The 15,181-nt window shown below is 37.8% G+C and overlaps 1 protein-coding gene across 1 annotated transcript in view; it reads left to right on the top strand.

Annotated features, from left to right (window-relative positions):
• SLC49A4 (solute carrier family 49 member 4) overlaps nt 1-14,421 on the top strand; it is a 65,310-nt gene extending 50,889 nt beyond the window's left edge. Inside the window, exons 8-9 of the mRNA XM_074145649.1 lie at nt 10,490-10,672; nt 13,882-14,421. Coding sequence (XP_074001750.1) covers nt 10,490-10,672; nt 13,882-13,997 — 299 coding nt within the window. The 3' untranslated portion in view covers nt 13,998-14,421. The remainder of the gene's footprint in view (nt 1-10,489; nt 10,673-13,881) is intronic.
• Nucleotides 14,422-15,181: the final 760 nt, after the last annotated feature.

Genomic DNA, 15,181 nt, shown 5'->3' with positions numbered 1-15,181 from the left:
AACAATGATTTTAATTCCTATTATTTATAATTGGTATTGCGGGCAAGAATTTGCAGTCTTAAAACAACTATATTATAACCTGGTTTGATATCTTTAGTAATACAATAGTTTTAAAAGATGACAAAAAAAATTTAGAAAACCTACTGAATCTGAAATCTCTTTACCAGCTTTGACTAACTCCATAAAAAGATTAAAAACTAACAAAACCCAATAATAAGAACCAAGGATATGCATTTAAAATTTATTTTGGGACTGAGTGTTTTTCTGTTTTGAGTGTTTTGGAATAACAGAGGTGAGACATAAACGGAGAAAAATCAGATGAATAGAAGTAGCATTGCGTATGAGAAATAGTGACATGTCTGGGAATTTAGGGGTTTGAAACTTACATTAGTTATTGGAAACACGTGGTGCAGTTCAATGCAAGGTGACCCGTAGCATTTTCAGGCATCTAAATCTATCCCTGCGCTGTGCCATCCTGCCTGCAGGTTCAGGGAACTCTTCCAGCCCATAATTACCTCAGCCTGCGCCTCAAAAAGATGGGAAAAAAGCTGTTGTCAGGAGTGGGGAAAAGCTCGGAGGTCTACTCCAGCTGCCAGCGAGCTGTACCCGTAGTTGGAAATTAGCATTGCTTTGTTCTTAAAAAAATCTGTTCTTCACCAAAGGATTGATCCCCCTGTCATTCCAAGACCTTCAACAGAGTAATGAGTTACAGTAAAACTTAACCATCCAAATTTTAAAAAGATATTTATTTATTAAAGAATTCTCTAAATCCATTAAAGAGCCATCTTTGTTATAGACAAGTTTATGCATTACAGGAGAAATGAAAATTGATTTATTTCCATTTTTGATAAATAGTTTGGTGTGGAGAGTACTATATAAAATCCTGTTTTGCTCAATTAATTTTGAGTTTCAGTAAGTGTCCTTGGTGCATTGCGTGTGTCACAACTATAAACTAAAGTGGGTGCAGGGAATTAAAATACACGATCAGTTCAGGAGAAACACCATCAGGATGGTGTGATTTATCTTGAAATTCCAACTTTTTGAAAAAAAATTCTGCTTAAATGAAACGTAATTTAATCAATAAATCAAATTGCATTGTTGTACCATATGACTACAGTTTTCCATCAAATCTGAAATAAATGCAATAAAAACTTATTTCTTGTGCTTGCCTGCTTCATCACTGCAAGCCTGCAGTAATGTAAATTTTTACAGTAGCTCTATCCTCTGAATTGATGCAACAAGCCAAACACATAAATGTCCCTTCAAGTCTATGCATAAGAATGAAGCAGAGAGGTTTCAAGAGGTGAAAGTCATTACATATGTACTCGCCAATGATCCAAAACAAAACTGATGGAACTCTGTCTCTGATTTTATTTTCTTTCTGAAGAGCTCAGCATGCAACATAGGTTCTAGAAGAATTCTTTCTTGTTTATAGCGTGTAGGTGTATTACGGTGTTTGGTTGGTTTTTTCATGTGTTTTTTTTTTTGTTTTGTTTTTGGGTTTTTTTTTTTTTTTTGAAAGGTGATGCACTGTCAGGACGTAAAAATACCAGAGGTATTTGGGGTTTGATATAAATTCTCCTAAACTAACATCCCTTGATAAAAATCTATGGATTGGGCTGCTTTTATCATGCAGTTACCGCTTCTTTTTAAATGGATGATTCCTTAGATTGAGTTGTAAATTACATTTTAGAGTTTTCTGTCTGTGCTTTCTTATAGATGTCACTGTAAATGTTGAACCCTTTTCTATAAAACACAAGCTTGTTTTGAATAGAAATGGTAGCAATATGGTGCATTCCTCTAAAAAAGGCAATCTAAAGCATCAGGGGCTAATGTGCAGCCACCAAATAAGATCTCTTTTTTATTCTCTGTCATAGTGTTTAAACTTTACAGATAGGAAACCGCCACAACCTATCAGCCTTTTCTCATTAAAGTTCATATAAAATAGATCTAATGTGCCTGTTCAATTTAGATCCTTGTATACAGAAAAGCAGTGGTATATCTTCATGAAATATGCTGTTATGGATGAAAACACACAAGCTATTTAAGCTAATTTATGGGACTTCATGCTAGATTATTCCTCAATGTAATGATGCAATATGATGATGACCTCTGCATTCCACAGTAATTGGGAGAAACGGAACATTTGAATGATTTGGATGAACTTTTTTTTTTCTTCTTTTAATTAAAAGTTAGAGATGTAGAGTATATCAGAGTATAAATGTAGGAGGTCAGGTTCAGGCTGTTGGCTGGCAGCTGTGGGAAGTGATTCTGAGGTAACCGGTGAAGGTGGAAGTCACTCTGCACATTCAGTGGGCCAGTGTTGACAGTGGACATCCAGGTAGTTATTCTCTGTGTGTTTTTGTAGAGCCAGAAGACCTGTGAAATAAAAGCAGCCATCATTGTGGTTTTGGGGTTTTTGTAGTAGAGGTGCATGTAATGCTTTGTATCGCAGAGCTACTTTGCAGGCATCGCTGAACACCTCCTGCAAAGCAGGGGTGGTTGTGTTATTGGGGGCAAACAGCGTTTGATGTTGCCAGAAGGTTAGTAGGCTCCTCAATTTCTTCCTGCCCCATAGCAAAGAGCACAAGTGTTAGGCTTGGCGGTGCTACAGAGCCAGTGGTGGGTCTCTGTCCTTACTTTCAGCCTCATTCAAATGCTGAGGCGGAGCAAATAAGGTTCAAAACGGACTGGTACGGAAACTTGTGGGGGCGTATGTTTGATCTTGCAAGAAGGTTTTCCCTTCCAACTATCTAGCTCCCATTTTGTGAGGGGCTTTCTCCTCCTCTCTTGCCCTGTCTCTGATGTTTTTTCTCTTGAGCAAGTCAGACTTTGCCCTACAAAACCACAGGCGTTGTCATCTTCCACAATACCTGGAAACTGCTAAAATATCCATAGGACCTGATGGACTGCAGGTACAGTTAAAAGGGAGCTCTTCCATGAGACAGGACAGTCAATTTTGATGAGGAAGCAGGACACCTCATGGGAGTCTTTGTACTGGCCCAGGTGGGCTTCAGCCTAGAGATGAAGGCTGGTTAAAGAACATCGTCATCCTCTTCATCTTACCTGACAGCTGCATGATCCACCAATAGAGTTTGCATCCATACGTAGACCTTTCCAGTGGTTTCCCCAGGTCCAAAAATAGTCTGTTGCTTTAGCATGTGGATATTGTGTGGCCAACATGCTCATTCCCCTCTTCTGAAAACCCTCTGCTGTCTCTGACCTGGTCTCCAGAGTAAGGACTCCGGTGGGTACATTGGCATGGAAGCAGGCTTTTGAAATGCTAAAAAGAGAGAAATGCTAAAAAATTGGCCAATTATTCACCCTAAAGGGAAGGGAAGAAAATCTCTAAAGATTTGTCTTTAAAAAGCAAACAAACTACCCCCCCTCTTTTAATCAGTATTCTCTGTAGCAGTTGTAGTAATGTCTGGTTTAAATATTGGAGGAGGAATTGTAGTTGAAAAAATGGTCACAGCAAAATGTTTTCTTCCTGCACTTGTTTGTATAATATTCTCCTAATTCCTTGTAAATAGGCACGACATCATTTAAAGATATTTCCTACAGAATGTAATTACTTAGAATGGAGACCTTTAATGCAGATATTAAAAATCAATGATTGCTTTGTGTTTTCTTTAGATGATACTGTTTAGCGTTGTTTGTATTGTATAATGCCTGCATTGCTCTGCATTATCATAATGTGCTCCCTTTTTCCTCCTGCCACAGAACAAGACAAGTTTTCTGTCATTTGCTGACTTTTTAATGTATCTCCAAAAGATTTTATAAAAAGTGTATTCAGAGTCATGTGTATGAACTATAACTGCCAGTGAGGGGAAAAAAAAAAGAAAAGCAAGGCAATAATGATACAGTGCCATCATAGCTACTATATCATCTGTCTAAAACACCTCTCATCAGCTAATCACAGCTCTAAAAAACCCTTGATTCTGGAATCGGTTTATATTTTAAGCAAGCTTGAATTTTCTTTTAAGAAATTTTAATTCTAATTTATATTATTTGCATTCTTCAGCAAGTTTCAAAGACAATTTTATGTACACATTGCGCATTAAAATAGTTTTCTCTATTGAATTCCCAATGCAGCTGCTGATCTGTTTCTCTGTGCCAAGTCCATTGTTAGTTTGCTTTGTACTGAACTTCATTATGTGAATTTATGTACAATGGGATACTTTGACCCAAAATAATTGTGTAAGGCATTGTAATGCCAGTTTCAGTATCTTGCCACTTTGTATTGCTGGTAGTATCTCTGGATACAAATACTAGCATTTTCCAGAAATTGATATGCAACGTTGGTTGCTCGCAGCTCAGATTGAATGTTTTCAGCATAGCATATCAAGAATATTCTAATATTTATGAGCACATTCAGCAGAATTTTGCTTTACAAAATCTTTTCTAGTGCTGCATGGCATATACTCTGAATACGGTGGCAACTCCATGAGTTGATGACTATATTTAGGTTAAGCAGTCTACACTTTATTTTCAGGTTCAACAGATTGAACATTATAAACACATCTGTCTCCCTGCCCTGATCTACAAAGCACAGTATTGAAAAAGAGCAATGTTAATTATTTAATACTGATTGTTTTATTCTTTGAGTTTTTCTTTACCTAAACAAGACGTGCTTGATAAGTATAGGGCAGGGAGACCCAGAGGAGAAAAGAGCGACCTGAAAACATTTCTTTTTCTAGCTTCAGCATTAACCTTTTTATGGCTCTGGGCAAATCATTACCCGCATTTCTGTTGTACTTTTCCCACTCATAAGAAAGCAATAATGACCTTTGTCTTTGTGAAGACTTCTGTAAATCCACAGATAGAAGAGTGCTTAAAGAACTAATTTAAGGGTTTTATTTAAAAACCCCAGTGTTAAATAGTGTACAATGCTTAAAATTTGGGAGGAGCATTTCAGGGATGAATATCTATAAATCTGGCCACTTTAAATATGCATCAATAGCAAGCCTCAAATATCATATGATTTCCAGTCCCCCTTTTTTCCTTTTCTTTTTTTTTTTTTTTTTCTTTTTTTTCGAGGCTCACTCGCTCATTTCTTAACTTTTTAGTTCTCCAAAGTGAATGCTCTGCTTTCAAAGTGAGTTCCACTTGCTTTTCTCTCGGGAAGTATATAGAACAAATCCAATTTGATCAGATTTTTGGTTACTTTCATAACTATATCATGAGATCAGAATTTGATTAGCATGTGCTGGAATGGAAATCCAGGCAATGAAACTTACTGATGTTATAAACGCACACTACAGGGACATCCGCTTTCTATTGTGTTTTTTGTTCCTGTGACTGAATTACAGTAAAAATTACTGTCTTACCTTGAGGGAGTCACATTTCTCATGGAAAAATTAAGGGGGACTTCTTCTGTGACTATTTTTGCCATGGCCAGTAGCAGGAATTAAATTACATGGAAGTTTCATTCCACTTTAACAGACTTTAGAGAGTTTGATAGAACTATCTTTGAATTGTTCAAAGCATTTGTGGAGATACTGAAGTACTAAAGTCAATGAAGTGCGCATCCACATGAGGCATTATCCTTTCATTTTCGCGTTCGGGATGTTGTTTTAATGGGCAATAACAAAACGCCCTGGATCTTTGCAGTTTTCACTTTAAATTGTATGCTGCACCCGAAAGAACTTGCTCAATTGTATTTACTTTCCTGTTTATCCATATGAAATTTGTGTGCGTCTTGGCTCGGTTTATCTGAGAAGAGAACTGTTGCAAAATGTACAGAGTTCAAGAGTTTCTGGCAGAGGACTTTGGAAGAAGATTCTGTACCACCTGCTTGCACTTGATATTGCTCTAGAGTATCTGCATTTCTGCATTTCTTTTGTAAATTTATCTGCAAAATATATGGGTTTTTTTAAAAGAAATAGTAATATTTCATATTCTTTGTTAAAAATCAGCCAAGATTTGTGTGCCAATAGGCCAATCAGTGGAGGTCCTTCTGTTAATTTCATTTGGGTTTGGATCAGGCTCTGTAGTTATAAATTTAGTGATGGTGTAATTTAAGAGTAAATTGCTAAACATGTTGCAGAACATCCTGGGAAGTTCCGGGAACTCGTTTGGATGTCAGAGATACTCAAGACTCCTTCTGCTGTGTTGCAAGCTCATCTGGGGACACCAAGTGCATGCCGTCATTTAAATCACATCCCTCTTTAAATTACTAAATTTAAAAATTTTTTTTTTTTTTTGGTATAAGCTTTTGCCACAGTGTGTGGCTTGGAGAAAAGAAAGTCTCTTTCTGGGGTATGGGCATGTATTTGCCACCCTGTAGCTGAAGACCTGCAAGGGATAAGAAGCCAGGAAGAAATGTAACTTCTTACTGCTTTTTCTCCTTTTTGTGCTAAGCCACTGGGTCACCATCAGTCCCTGGTCGGTACCTTACTTCATCTAACTGGTTACATCCCTAACGCTATTATCGAGGGTCATTTCATTCCTTGCTTCCATCCTGGCTAGGAGAAGGAGGATGAGTGCTGGGGGAATAGCATGGGTTGCTTCACACCTCAAGCATGAACAGGACATGAGGAAGCTGAGCTGGGGCCTCCTGCTGCAGCAGCTCCAGGCCAATTCTCTGCAGCAGCTGTGTTTTGGGTGGGCGTTTTGCCTTTCCTGCTCTTTTTGCAGTGGCCAACCTGTGAAATAGCTGCTTAATTCACATGAGCATCTTTAAAACGTGACGTTAATCTAAGTGGTTTAAAGAAACCCAGCCCAGTTCCATTATATATTGATGTCCACAGCTGTCACTCTCTTGGGTACGCAACTTTGTGCATAGCTTCCTAGGCAGTTAAATCCTTTTCCTAAGAAAAAGTGATCTTTTTTTATACTAACAGCATGACACGCTTCCCCAGCGTATGTCTATCCAAGCTTGTTTGTCCTTGCTAGGCTTTAGGACATAATGTTAGCTTCTTGGTAAATCATCTCTTTCCCTTTATTTTCTTTTATCAGCGGTTTTGTATCCTTATATTCATTTCCAATGACTGTCATCAAGATTGTCTTAATTGAAAAAACATTCGCTGTAACTTTAGCAGCTGTTCTTCTACATTATAAAATCATGGTAATTGTTTGCGTTCATTCAGTGCAAGGTTGCTGTAATGGAAAGTAAATGGTCTCCGTTAATAGGTGGTATTCTCCCTGCTACAGTGTCTTGTTGCCCATGAGCTGGAATATGAGGCGTGCTACTTAGAGTATGAAATAAAAGGCAAAAAACACTTTTGAACTCTTACTTGACTTTTCCATAGAACTTATTTTTCTGAAACTGCATATCTTATCTTTGACTTTCTATCTAGTTGACCAATTGAATTTGTGACTTAATCGCAAGTTAATTGAATAAGCTTATTTGTATAGCGCTCAGGAAGACCCTGGATGATTTACAGAAACATGAAAGAAAAAAAAAAATTCCCATCACTACAGTATGTACCCATTAAGGGAGAACTCTGTAGGCTTTCAGATGTGTACACCTCTGCTGTGGTTTGGGCTGGACTGTCCTCAATCCTCCTTCACGTTGAGAGCATCTTTTTGAGGTTTACCTCAAGCTGTCATTTCCATCAGATCTTAGAATTTAAATTGGCATCTACTGGTTGCTATGTTCTACCTGTCCTTTTGCCTTGCCGTTTCCTCTTACTGGTTTCCAAATATATGTGTACATATACATACACCTTGTTTTATAAGTATTACCTGTGACCTCAGCAGAGGTTTTGCTGTTGGTATTCAGCTGGCAGTTTTTGGCATGCACACATGAGGCAGGTTGTACTGTGGGGCGAAAACAAAAGGTAGTGCTAAAGCTGCTTTGCTCATGGTAGTATGGAAGTGAGAGTTGTGTGCCGATGGGTGTATTTGCTAAATGTATGACTAAAGCAAGCCATAGTGACAAGGAAATATAAGGGTGTATTTTCTAAAGTACAGAATCATTGTGCTTGCTTGCTTACGGTCTGGTCTTCTTAATACATTTTAGTAAGTGATGAGCAATGATTTAATTCAACTAGCATATTTTAAACTATCAATTTTATTTTGAAGGCTTCTGTTTGTTTTATGGAAACTTTTGCATCTACTGTATTGACTAAAATTTGAAGTCTGGATCTTTTAAATGGCTGCTAATCTTAGATGCATATTTTTGTCCTTACCTCAAGTGAATCTAAGTTTCTGGAAATTATATGTCTAGAGATTGTCTCTGTTCAGAGACATGATTCCCCTTTCCTGGCTGTTCCTGTTTATGGAAGTGGTTTCATTCTTCCTGCGGAAGTGTTGCTTCTGGTGCTGTCTATGTGCAGCACCAACTTTGGTTGGTGCTATTGTGGCTTTCAGCAGCTTCACGACTATTTCCATTCTTTGAGTTTTTAACACAGAACTACTGCTGGCTACCACCTTTTCTCTTTGGGGAAAGTTCCGGAATTTTTCTCTAGAAGTTACAAGTAGTTGTCTATAGATATCTTTAATTGAGTGTAATGAGGGGCAGATGTTCATTTGTCTTGAGATATAATTCTATTTCATTTATGTGTTGGTTTCTCAAAGTCAATGCAAAAATATCAAATTCAATGCTCGGATTTGCTGGCTACACCTGGTAGCAGTTAGAGACAGTTAGAGCAAAATGCAGTTGTGTTTGAGATAAACAGGATTTCAAAGAGAAGTTTGTTAAATTTTAAGTACTGGTGAGGACTTGCAGCAAAACTCTATGGATCTTGTAACTATGGGATCAGTTCTTCGGTGTTAGCTAGAAGAGCCCATTAGGAAGAGCGTCCTAATACTGGTTTGTTTGTTTGTTTCCTTTCTCTCTGAGAACTCTTGAACATACTTGGCATCCATTTATTTGACTTTTATTCTGCAGTTCGTAATAAGAGAATTTGAGAGTCGAAAAAGTTATTGTGGTTTATTTGGTTGTTTTTTGTTTTTTTTCTAAACAACTCAGAAAATTCTGGTATATTAAAAAAAAAAAAAAGTGGGGGCCAGCTGTCCCTCCTGAAGTCGTGCCATCAGTGTCATCTTTCTGGCTGAGTTTTCTGTCGTCTTTTTCCTGTCCAGGCAAATCCTCTGTAGAGAAAGAAATATGTCTTTGTGCCTTGGAAACAAACCACATCAAATGAAGGATCTGATAGCCCATTCTGTTCCTTAATGCCTTTAGCTCTTTTCCATGTTTCTCATATTTTAAGAAACAGTGATTTAAGTTTTTTAATTTATTTTTTTTTTTAAGCTGGAAGTTTTCTGCTTCCTAGCAGTTTCTCAATTGAAAAATTGAGCATACTTAACAGAAGAGGAAGCAGAGCTGTTTCAGTTCTCCCCTCTCCCAGAGAGAAAAACGTAAATTAAACTGAAAATGCAGTTTCTATTTTATATAAACATATATATCCATATGAAAAAAAATTGTCTAAGGATTTTGTACCATACTGCAGTGAAAAGATGCTATAAATAATTTCCCTGTGACTTGGTAACACTTTTGCATCTGAAAAGTTTTTCTTTACGTTTTCTTGTCATTTTGGTAGAAACTTGAGAAAATATTCCAAACTTTTATCTTTTTTTCCAAGCCTTCTACTGGTTTCCTTATGCTTTTTACTTCATCAGTAACCTCAAGTTGTTGAGGCTGCAGGTCAGGAAATCTTCCCCTTCCCAAGACAGCACTTAGAAAAGACTTATTTACATTTCTAAATAGGTACTAAATTCTTCTGAAGTTTTCTTTTTTTCAGAACTAGATATAATAGGTTTATTAACTGATAATGTAGGCACATTAAGCATCTCTATTAAGATATTAAGCACTGTAAAGTATTTGGCAGCGTCAGAAATTGTAGAACAAAATATCTGAGGCTACTGAAGAAATGCCTGTATTCTTCTGTTGATCCGGCCAAGAAAAATAATTTGTTGTGCCGCGGTGAATAATCTGCTTTATCACCAAAGTCCCGTTTCTGCCAGGCACTGGGTGCCCTTCATTTCCTTTTGTGGCCAGAAGGGATTCAACATGTTGCAGCTCAGGCGGTGATGAATACTAATGTCTTGATATCTGGTAGATCATTAGTTTTTATTTGTAAAATGGAAGTAAAATTAGTTTTGACCTTTAGAGCTAAGTCAAAAGGTTAATCCATGTCCATTTCCGATTTGGTTCACTAATTGCTCCCTGTCCTAATTGTGTATAGGACAATAGTTTCTGTTCATTTCAGAGGTAAATTAAACTGTAGGTGATGCTTTGCATTCGAAATACTGTTCTGTTTGTTTTACGTACAAGTGAATTTCAAATCACTGAATGTGTCTTTATGGGTTCTGTTTAAAAAATAAATACATCAGTATTTCTAATTTTTTTTTCAAATCAATGCATGCATTTTACCTAAAACTAGTGAGGTGTGATATGCTTTATCATGCACAGAGGATAAAAATAAGTTTATGCATTTTTCAGTTACTCAAGTATTAGCATATTTGGCAGCTCTGAATGGGGGGGGGGGGGGGGCGGGAAATGCCAGTGTGAAATTAATAACTGTTTTTGTCTCTGTTACAGCTACACTGTACACATCCTGCATTTTGTTGGGTATATTCCTCAACAGCAGCGTTCCAATATTCTTTGAGCTCTTTGTAGAGACAGTCTACCCTGTTCCAGAAGGAATTACCTGCGGAGTTGTCACCTTTTTGAGTAATGTGTTTATGGGAGTGCTTTTGTTTTTCCTCACATTTTACCATACAGGTAAGAAATACAAGCTACTTTGAAAAGATAATTCTCAGTGAAGACATACCTTTGTCAGTAAAGGGAGGATTTGTACATACAATTGCTGTTAATAATCAAATGTTTGAATCCGCCTATGTAGCAGCAAGGGAGAAGAACTTTAATTGTCCTTTTCTGTATGCATGCTAATAAAAATGAAATGCTTTAGTGCAAGATGTATATAGTCATAATCCACTTAGAATTTGCCGTAGCCAGAAACCATCAAGATACACACTGTCGTCATATTTTTATAAAGGCCTGGGTAATATGACCATTAATAACATTAGTATCTATGGGTGTTCAAAACCACAGTAAAGCTAATCCAGTCTCGTGCTTCGGGGTATAATTGTATTGCCCAGGAGGTCTTTATTAACGGTGTTCAAAGATGGAGATTTTTGGTTTGGATTTTGTTGTTGTGGTAAACATTTGCTTCATGATACGAAATCTGTAAAGCAATGTTTTGCTTTGGAAGCATTAGAAATTTTGAGCTTTTACATATTATCGTGAGTGCATGTACCTCTTAAGATGGTGTGTTGTATAACCAATAGGAGACTGACAAATTTCAGAATGAATTGTGCTTGAAATTATGGAAGTTACAGCTTGGCGCAAATTTTCAGCATGGTTTGCGTGTCTTTCTGCCAGGGAATTGCAAGGAGGTTGGCAACCTCATCCCAATTTGTGGTCTGTGAACACCAACTGAGAGAATTTTTTTTTATTTAGTGGGGTTTTTTTGTTTTGGTTTGGGTTTTTTTTGTTGTTTTGTTTTTTTTTATTACTGACACTGAACTGCATCATTGTAAAATCTGAATTCCATCCCTGCTAGCCTCAGGTGGCATATTTACATTTTAAATAATGTTTTCATGATTAATATTAATTTGTGTGAACTCTGTTCACAGGTACTATTATTTCGAACACTTACACCTGAGCTGAAAAGATTATGCAGAATATTCTGAGATTTTTTTCGGCATTTTTCAGAGTATCAATGCAGTGTTTGGAATTACTTAATAATCGAGGATGGGGATACAGTGTCTCACTTCTGACTGAAGAATTATGATAAAATGAGCTCGTTCCCTCATAAATAGTGTATTTGGGTCCCTTTTTTGTCTCCAGTATTTCTTCCCTAGCAGATATCTGTAAGTCCAGGTAAGGATAAACCTGAAATCTTCTCCCTGGAGAAGAGAAGGCTCTGGGAAGGCCTTATAGCAGCCTTCCAATATCTGAAGGGAGCCTACAGGAGAGCTGGAGAAGGGACTCTGTCAGGAAGTGTAGTGACAGGACAAGGGGTAGTGGTTTTAAATTGGAAAAGGGGAGATTTAGATTACATAGTAGGAGGAAATTCTTTACTGTGAGAGTGGTGAGGCACTGGAACAGGTTGCTCGGGGAAGTTGTGGCTGCCCCATCCCTGGAAGTGTTTAAGGCCAGGCTGGATGGGGCTTTGAGCAACCTGCTCTAGTGGAGGTGTCCCTGCCCATGGCAAGGGGGTTGGAACTCGATGATCTTTAAGGTCCCTTCCAACTCTAACCATTCTATGATTCTATGAAATTAGTATATCCATACACTCAGAATATTTTCCCTATTTCTTCAAAGGAAGAAAAAACAGATTTAAAAAGTAACTTCTGCGTAGGACAATCCATTCTCTGTGATGCAGTTTCACAAATGATCAAAAGTACAAGAGCGCACGTGGTCTCAGGGGGGAGGGATCGCTGCCAGTGGGTGCTATTGGCTCCTTTGATAAAAAGATCATTTAGAAGGTAGATGACGATCTTAAACATTTGTCTTTCATTTGATTCAAATACATCCTCTGATGGCATTTAAGAAGCTTATGGACAAACCAGGACTCAGTCAAATTCGTCTTGTTCCCTCAGCCTTGCTTTTTAGGCCAAATAATCTTTAGTAGTTTTAATTCGGATTTCTCTCTTTTTCTCCTTGTACTCCGATACTGCAAAGGCTGTGAAAGAGCTGATCCCTGGAAACTTTCCAGTGCGTTGAGGGTTTTGGTGCAGCTAGCATGACGGAGATGCAAACCTTTCTAAAGCTGAGCCCAGCTGAGCTGGCGCTGCACCCCGAGACCCAAAGCCACAGCCTCTGGATGTTTTATAAAGAAAATAATAGCAATGTATTTACCTATTGGCTTGTGGCATCACATAATGTGGTCTTCTCCAAGCCTAGGAAAATTTTCCTAAGGTTTTAATAAGGTTACTGCCTAAACAAATCTGTAAGGGCTTTTGGTGGACAACGGAGGGTGTTGTTGAACGTTACTTGTTTTGCAAAGTTGGTTTGTTAGGCTTTGTGACTTTTGTCCTTTGCATTTTGTAATATAAATTGTGCTTTTTCTTTTAGCAATATAAATTACAGATTTAGGAAAGTGATGGTGCTGAGGTCAATTTTGATTAATTCAGACTTTGAAGAAGAGTTTAAAAACAAATAAATATATAGTAATAATAAAGGAAACTAGAAAAAAAAAGAAATAAAACTAAAACTCCAGTAAAATTAATATTTCTTCAGTAAGTTGTCAGATTTACAAAAAAAGAAATTGTGGTGCACTTGTTTTTTTAAAAAAAACAAAAAACAACCCGCAACTGAATATAACTGCTAATTAGTAGTCAGATATCAGACGATAGGACATCTTGAGTGTGGAACACAGGCTTTTAAGAGCAGTACGTTATCTATAACAGCTAAAAAGAGGCTTCTGAGGAGCCATTTGTGCAACTAGTTTTAAATGGAATTGATTGTTCTACTCACAAGTTTCTTCTGAGGAATTGGTTTTCCCTTCTCAAACCAATTCAAAATCAAATCCTGCTTCTTCTTATGCTTTTAATTTGCTTTAGTTTTCACTCCATAGAAATCAAAGAACTAATGAGTAGAGTCTTCAGAAGTGGTTTATTTTCCATTAGCAATGGCAGATATTTTTTTTTTCTGACATTTTCTCCATTGGCAGGTTGAATAAGGAGGATTAACATTAGCTGGAGGCACTGATGTTTTATATATATATATAAAACTTTTATATATACATAAGGCATCCATGGAGAAGTCACATAGTCCATGTTAATCATCTATCGATCAAGAGCTGTCAGGATTTTATTCAGAACACAGCAATTTCTTTCAAACCCGCCATCAATCAAAGTTTTGTCCCCTTTAAACATGGAGCACGTTTGCTAACTCTGAGCTCGGGTCTGTTTTCTGCTTTACAGAGTTTTCCTGGTTCAACTGGTGCCTCCCGGGATCGTGTCTGCTCAGCCTCCTCCTCATCCTCTGCTTCCGCGAGTCCTACGACAGACTCTATCTTGATGTCGTCGTCTCCGTGTGATAATTCCAGATCAGTGAGAGGTTGGGAGAGAGACTGGAAGTCACCTTTGCGGTCTGCACATCTGCCTGGATTTGCACGGCTGAACAGCGGAAAAACAAAGAAATTACAAGACTTAATCGTGGCTTTATTAGGGAGGGTGAGGGACAGGCTGTTCTTACCTTCAAGACCACCTTGATTTGCGATAAGCGTGGAACTTGAGTGGTGATAATGATGCCGAAATGCACAAAGAGAATATATCTGGTGTACAGGTCCCGGTGCCAGAGCTGGGGCTCTCTGTTTGAAAGGCTGTGGATGTAGCAGTGGGGTGTACAGTTGTGTGAGCGTGTGTGGGCGTGCGTGTGTGTGTGCCGACTCAAGGCTGTACACACCGGGGTACCAGTAATCCTCAGAGTCTTCTATCAGAATAGAAATAATGAATAATCTTAACAAAAGGAAAAAAAAAAAACCACCACAAAAAAGATAAAAGGAAAAAAAATATCTTTTTTTTTTAAAGATCTCTCTCTTAAATCGCTAGTCATTTATATAATGAATGTCCATTAAACAGTTACGCTAACTTAATTTGTGATTTGGTGCTTGTACACTACATTTACATTCTAATATAATGATTTAAACATTCTAATAAAATGATTTCTGATATAAGACACTGGTACCAGGGGTTTTAGCTGTACTAAATATCCCAAACGATCCTTGGAGTGTTGTTAGAGGTGTTTGTTATCACCCTGGAGCACATGTAAACGATAGAGCTTTAGCTGCCACCGAAACGCAGTTTGCACCTGCAGTCGCCTCTGAAATACCACCATGGTCCTGTATGTCCTGAACACGGAGCAGCTGTGGTATCTCAGAAGTTTACTGGAGCGTCACGCTCGGTAAATGTTGCTGTTCTAAAGGCCACCACTGTGTCATCTTTTCATACCCCGTCTTCAGTACTGCCTTTTTTACTGTGAAGACCTGTTTGTGCCACTGAATACTGTGGGCGTGGATGTCCGAGTCCCACTAGTTCTCTTCTGATACAACAAGGTATGCGTGGTTTTTAGGATTAGTTTATGATTTGAGGGTGCCTAAACAATATTGTTTGTTAACTCAAGTCTTTAAAATCACCGTTTCCTAAAAAAAAAAAAAAATCTTTCTACTTGATGAGGTGCCCTGATGGCAAAATGACAATGAGTTTGACAATGAGGAATAAC

Source organism: Numenius arquata, chromosome 3, assembly GCF_964106895.1.
Source record: "Numenius arquata chromosome 3, bNumArq3.hap1.1, whole genome shotgun sequence".
Lineage (NCBI taxonomy): Eukaryota > Metazoa > Chordata > Aves > Charadriiformes > Scolopacidae > Numenius > Numenius arquata.
Note: the sequence above shows the minus strand (reverse complement) of the source record. Positions and strands in the feature narration are given on the sequence as shown.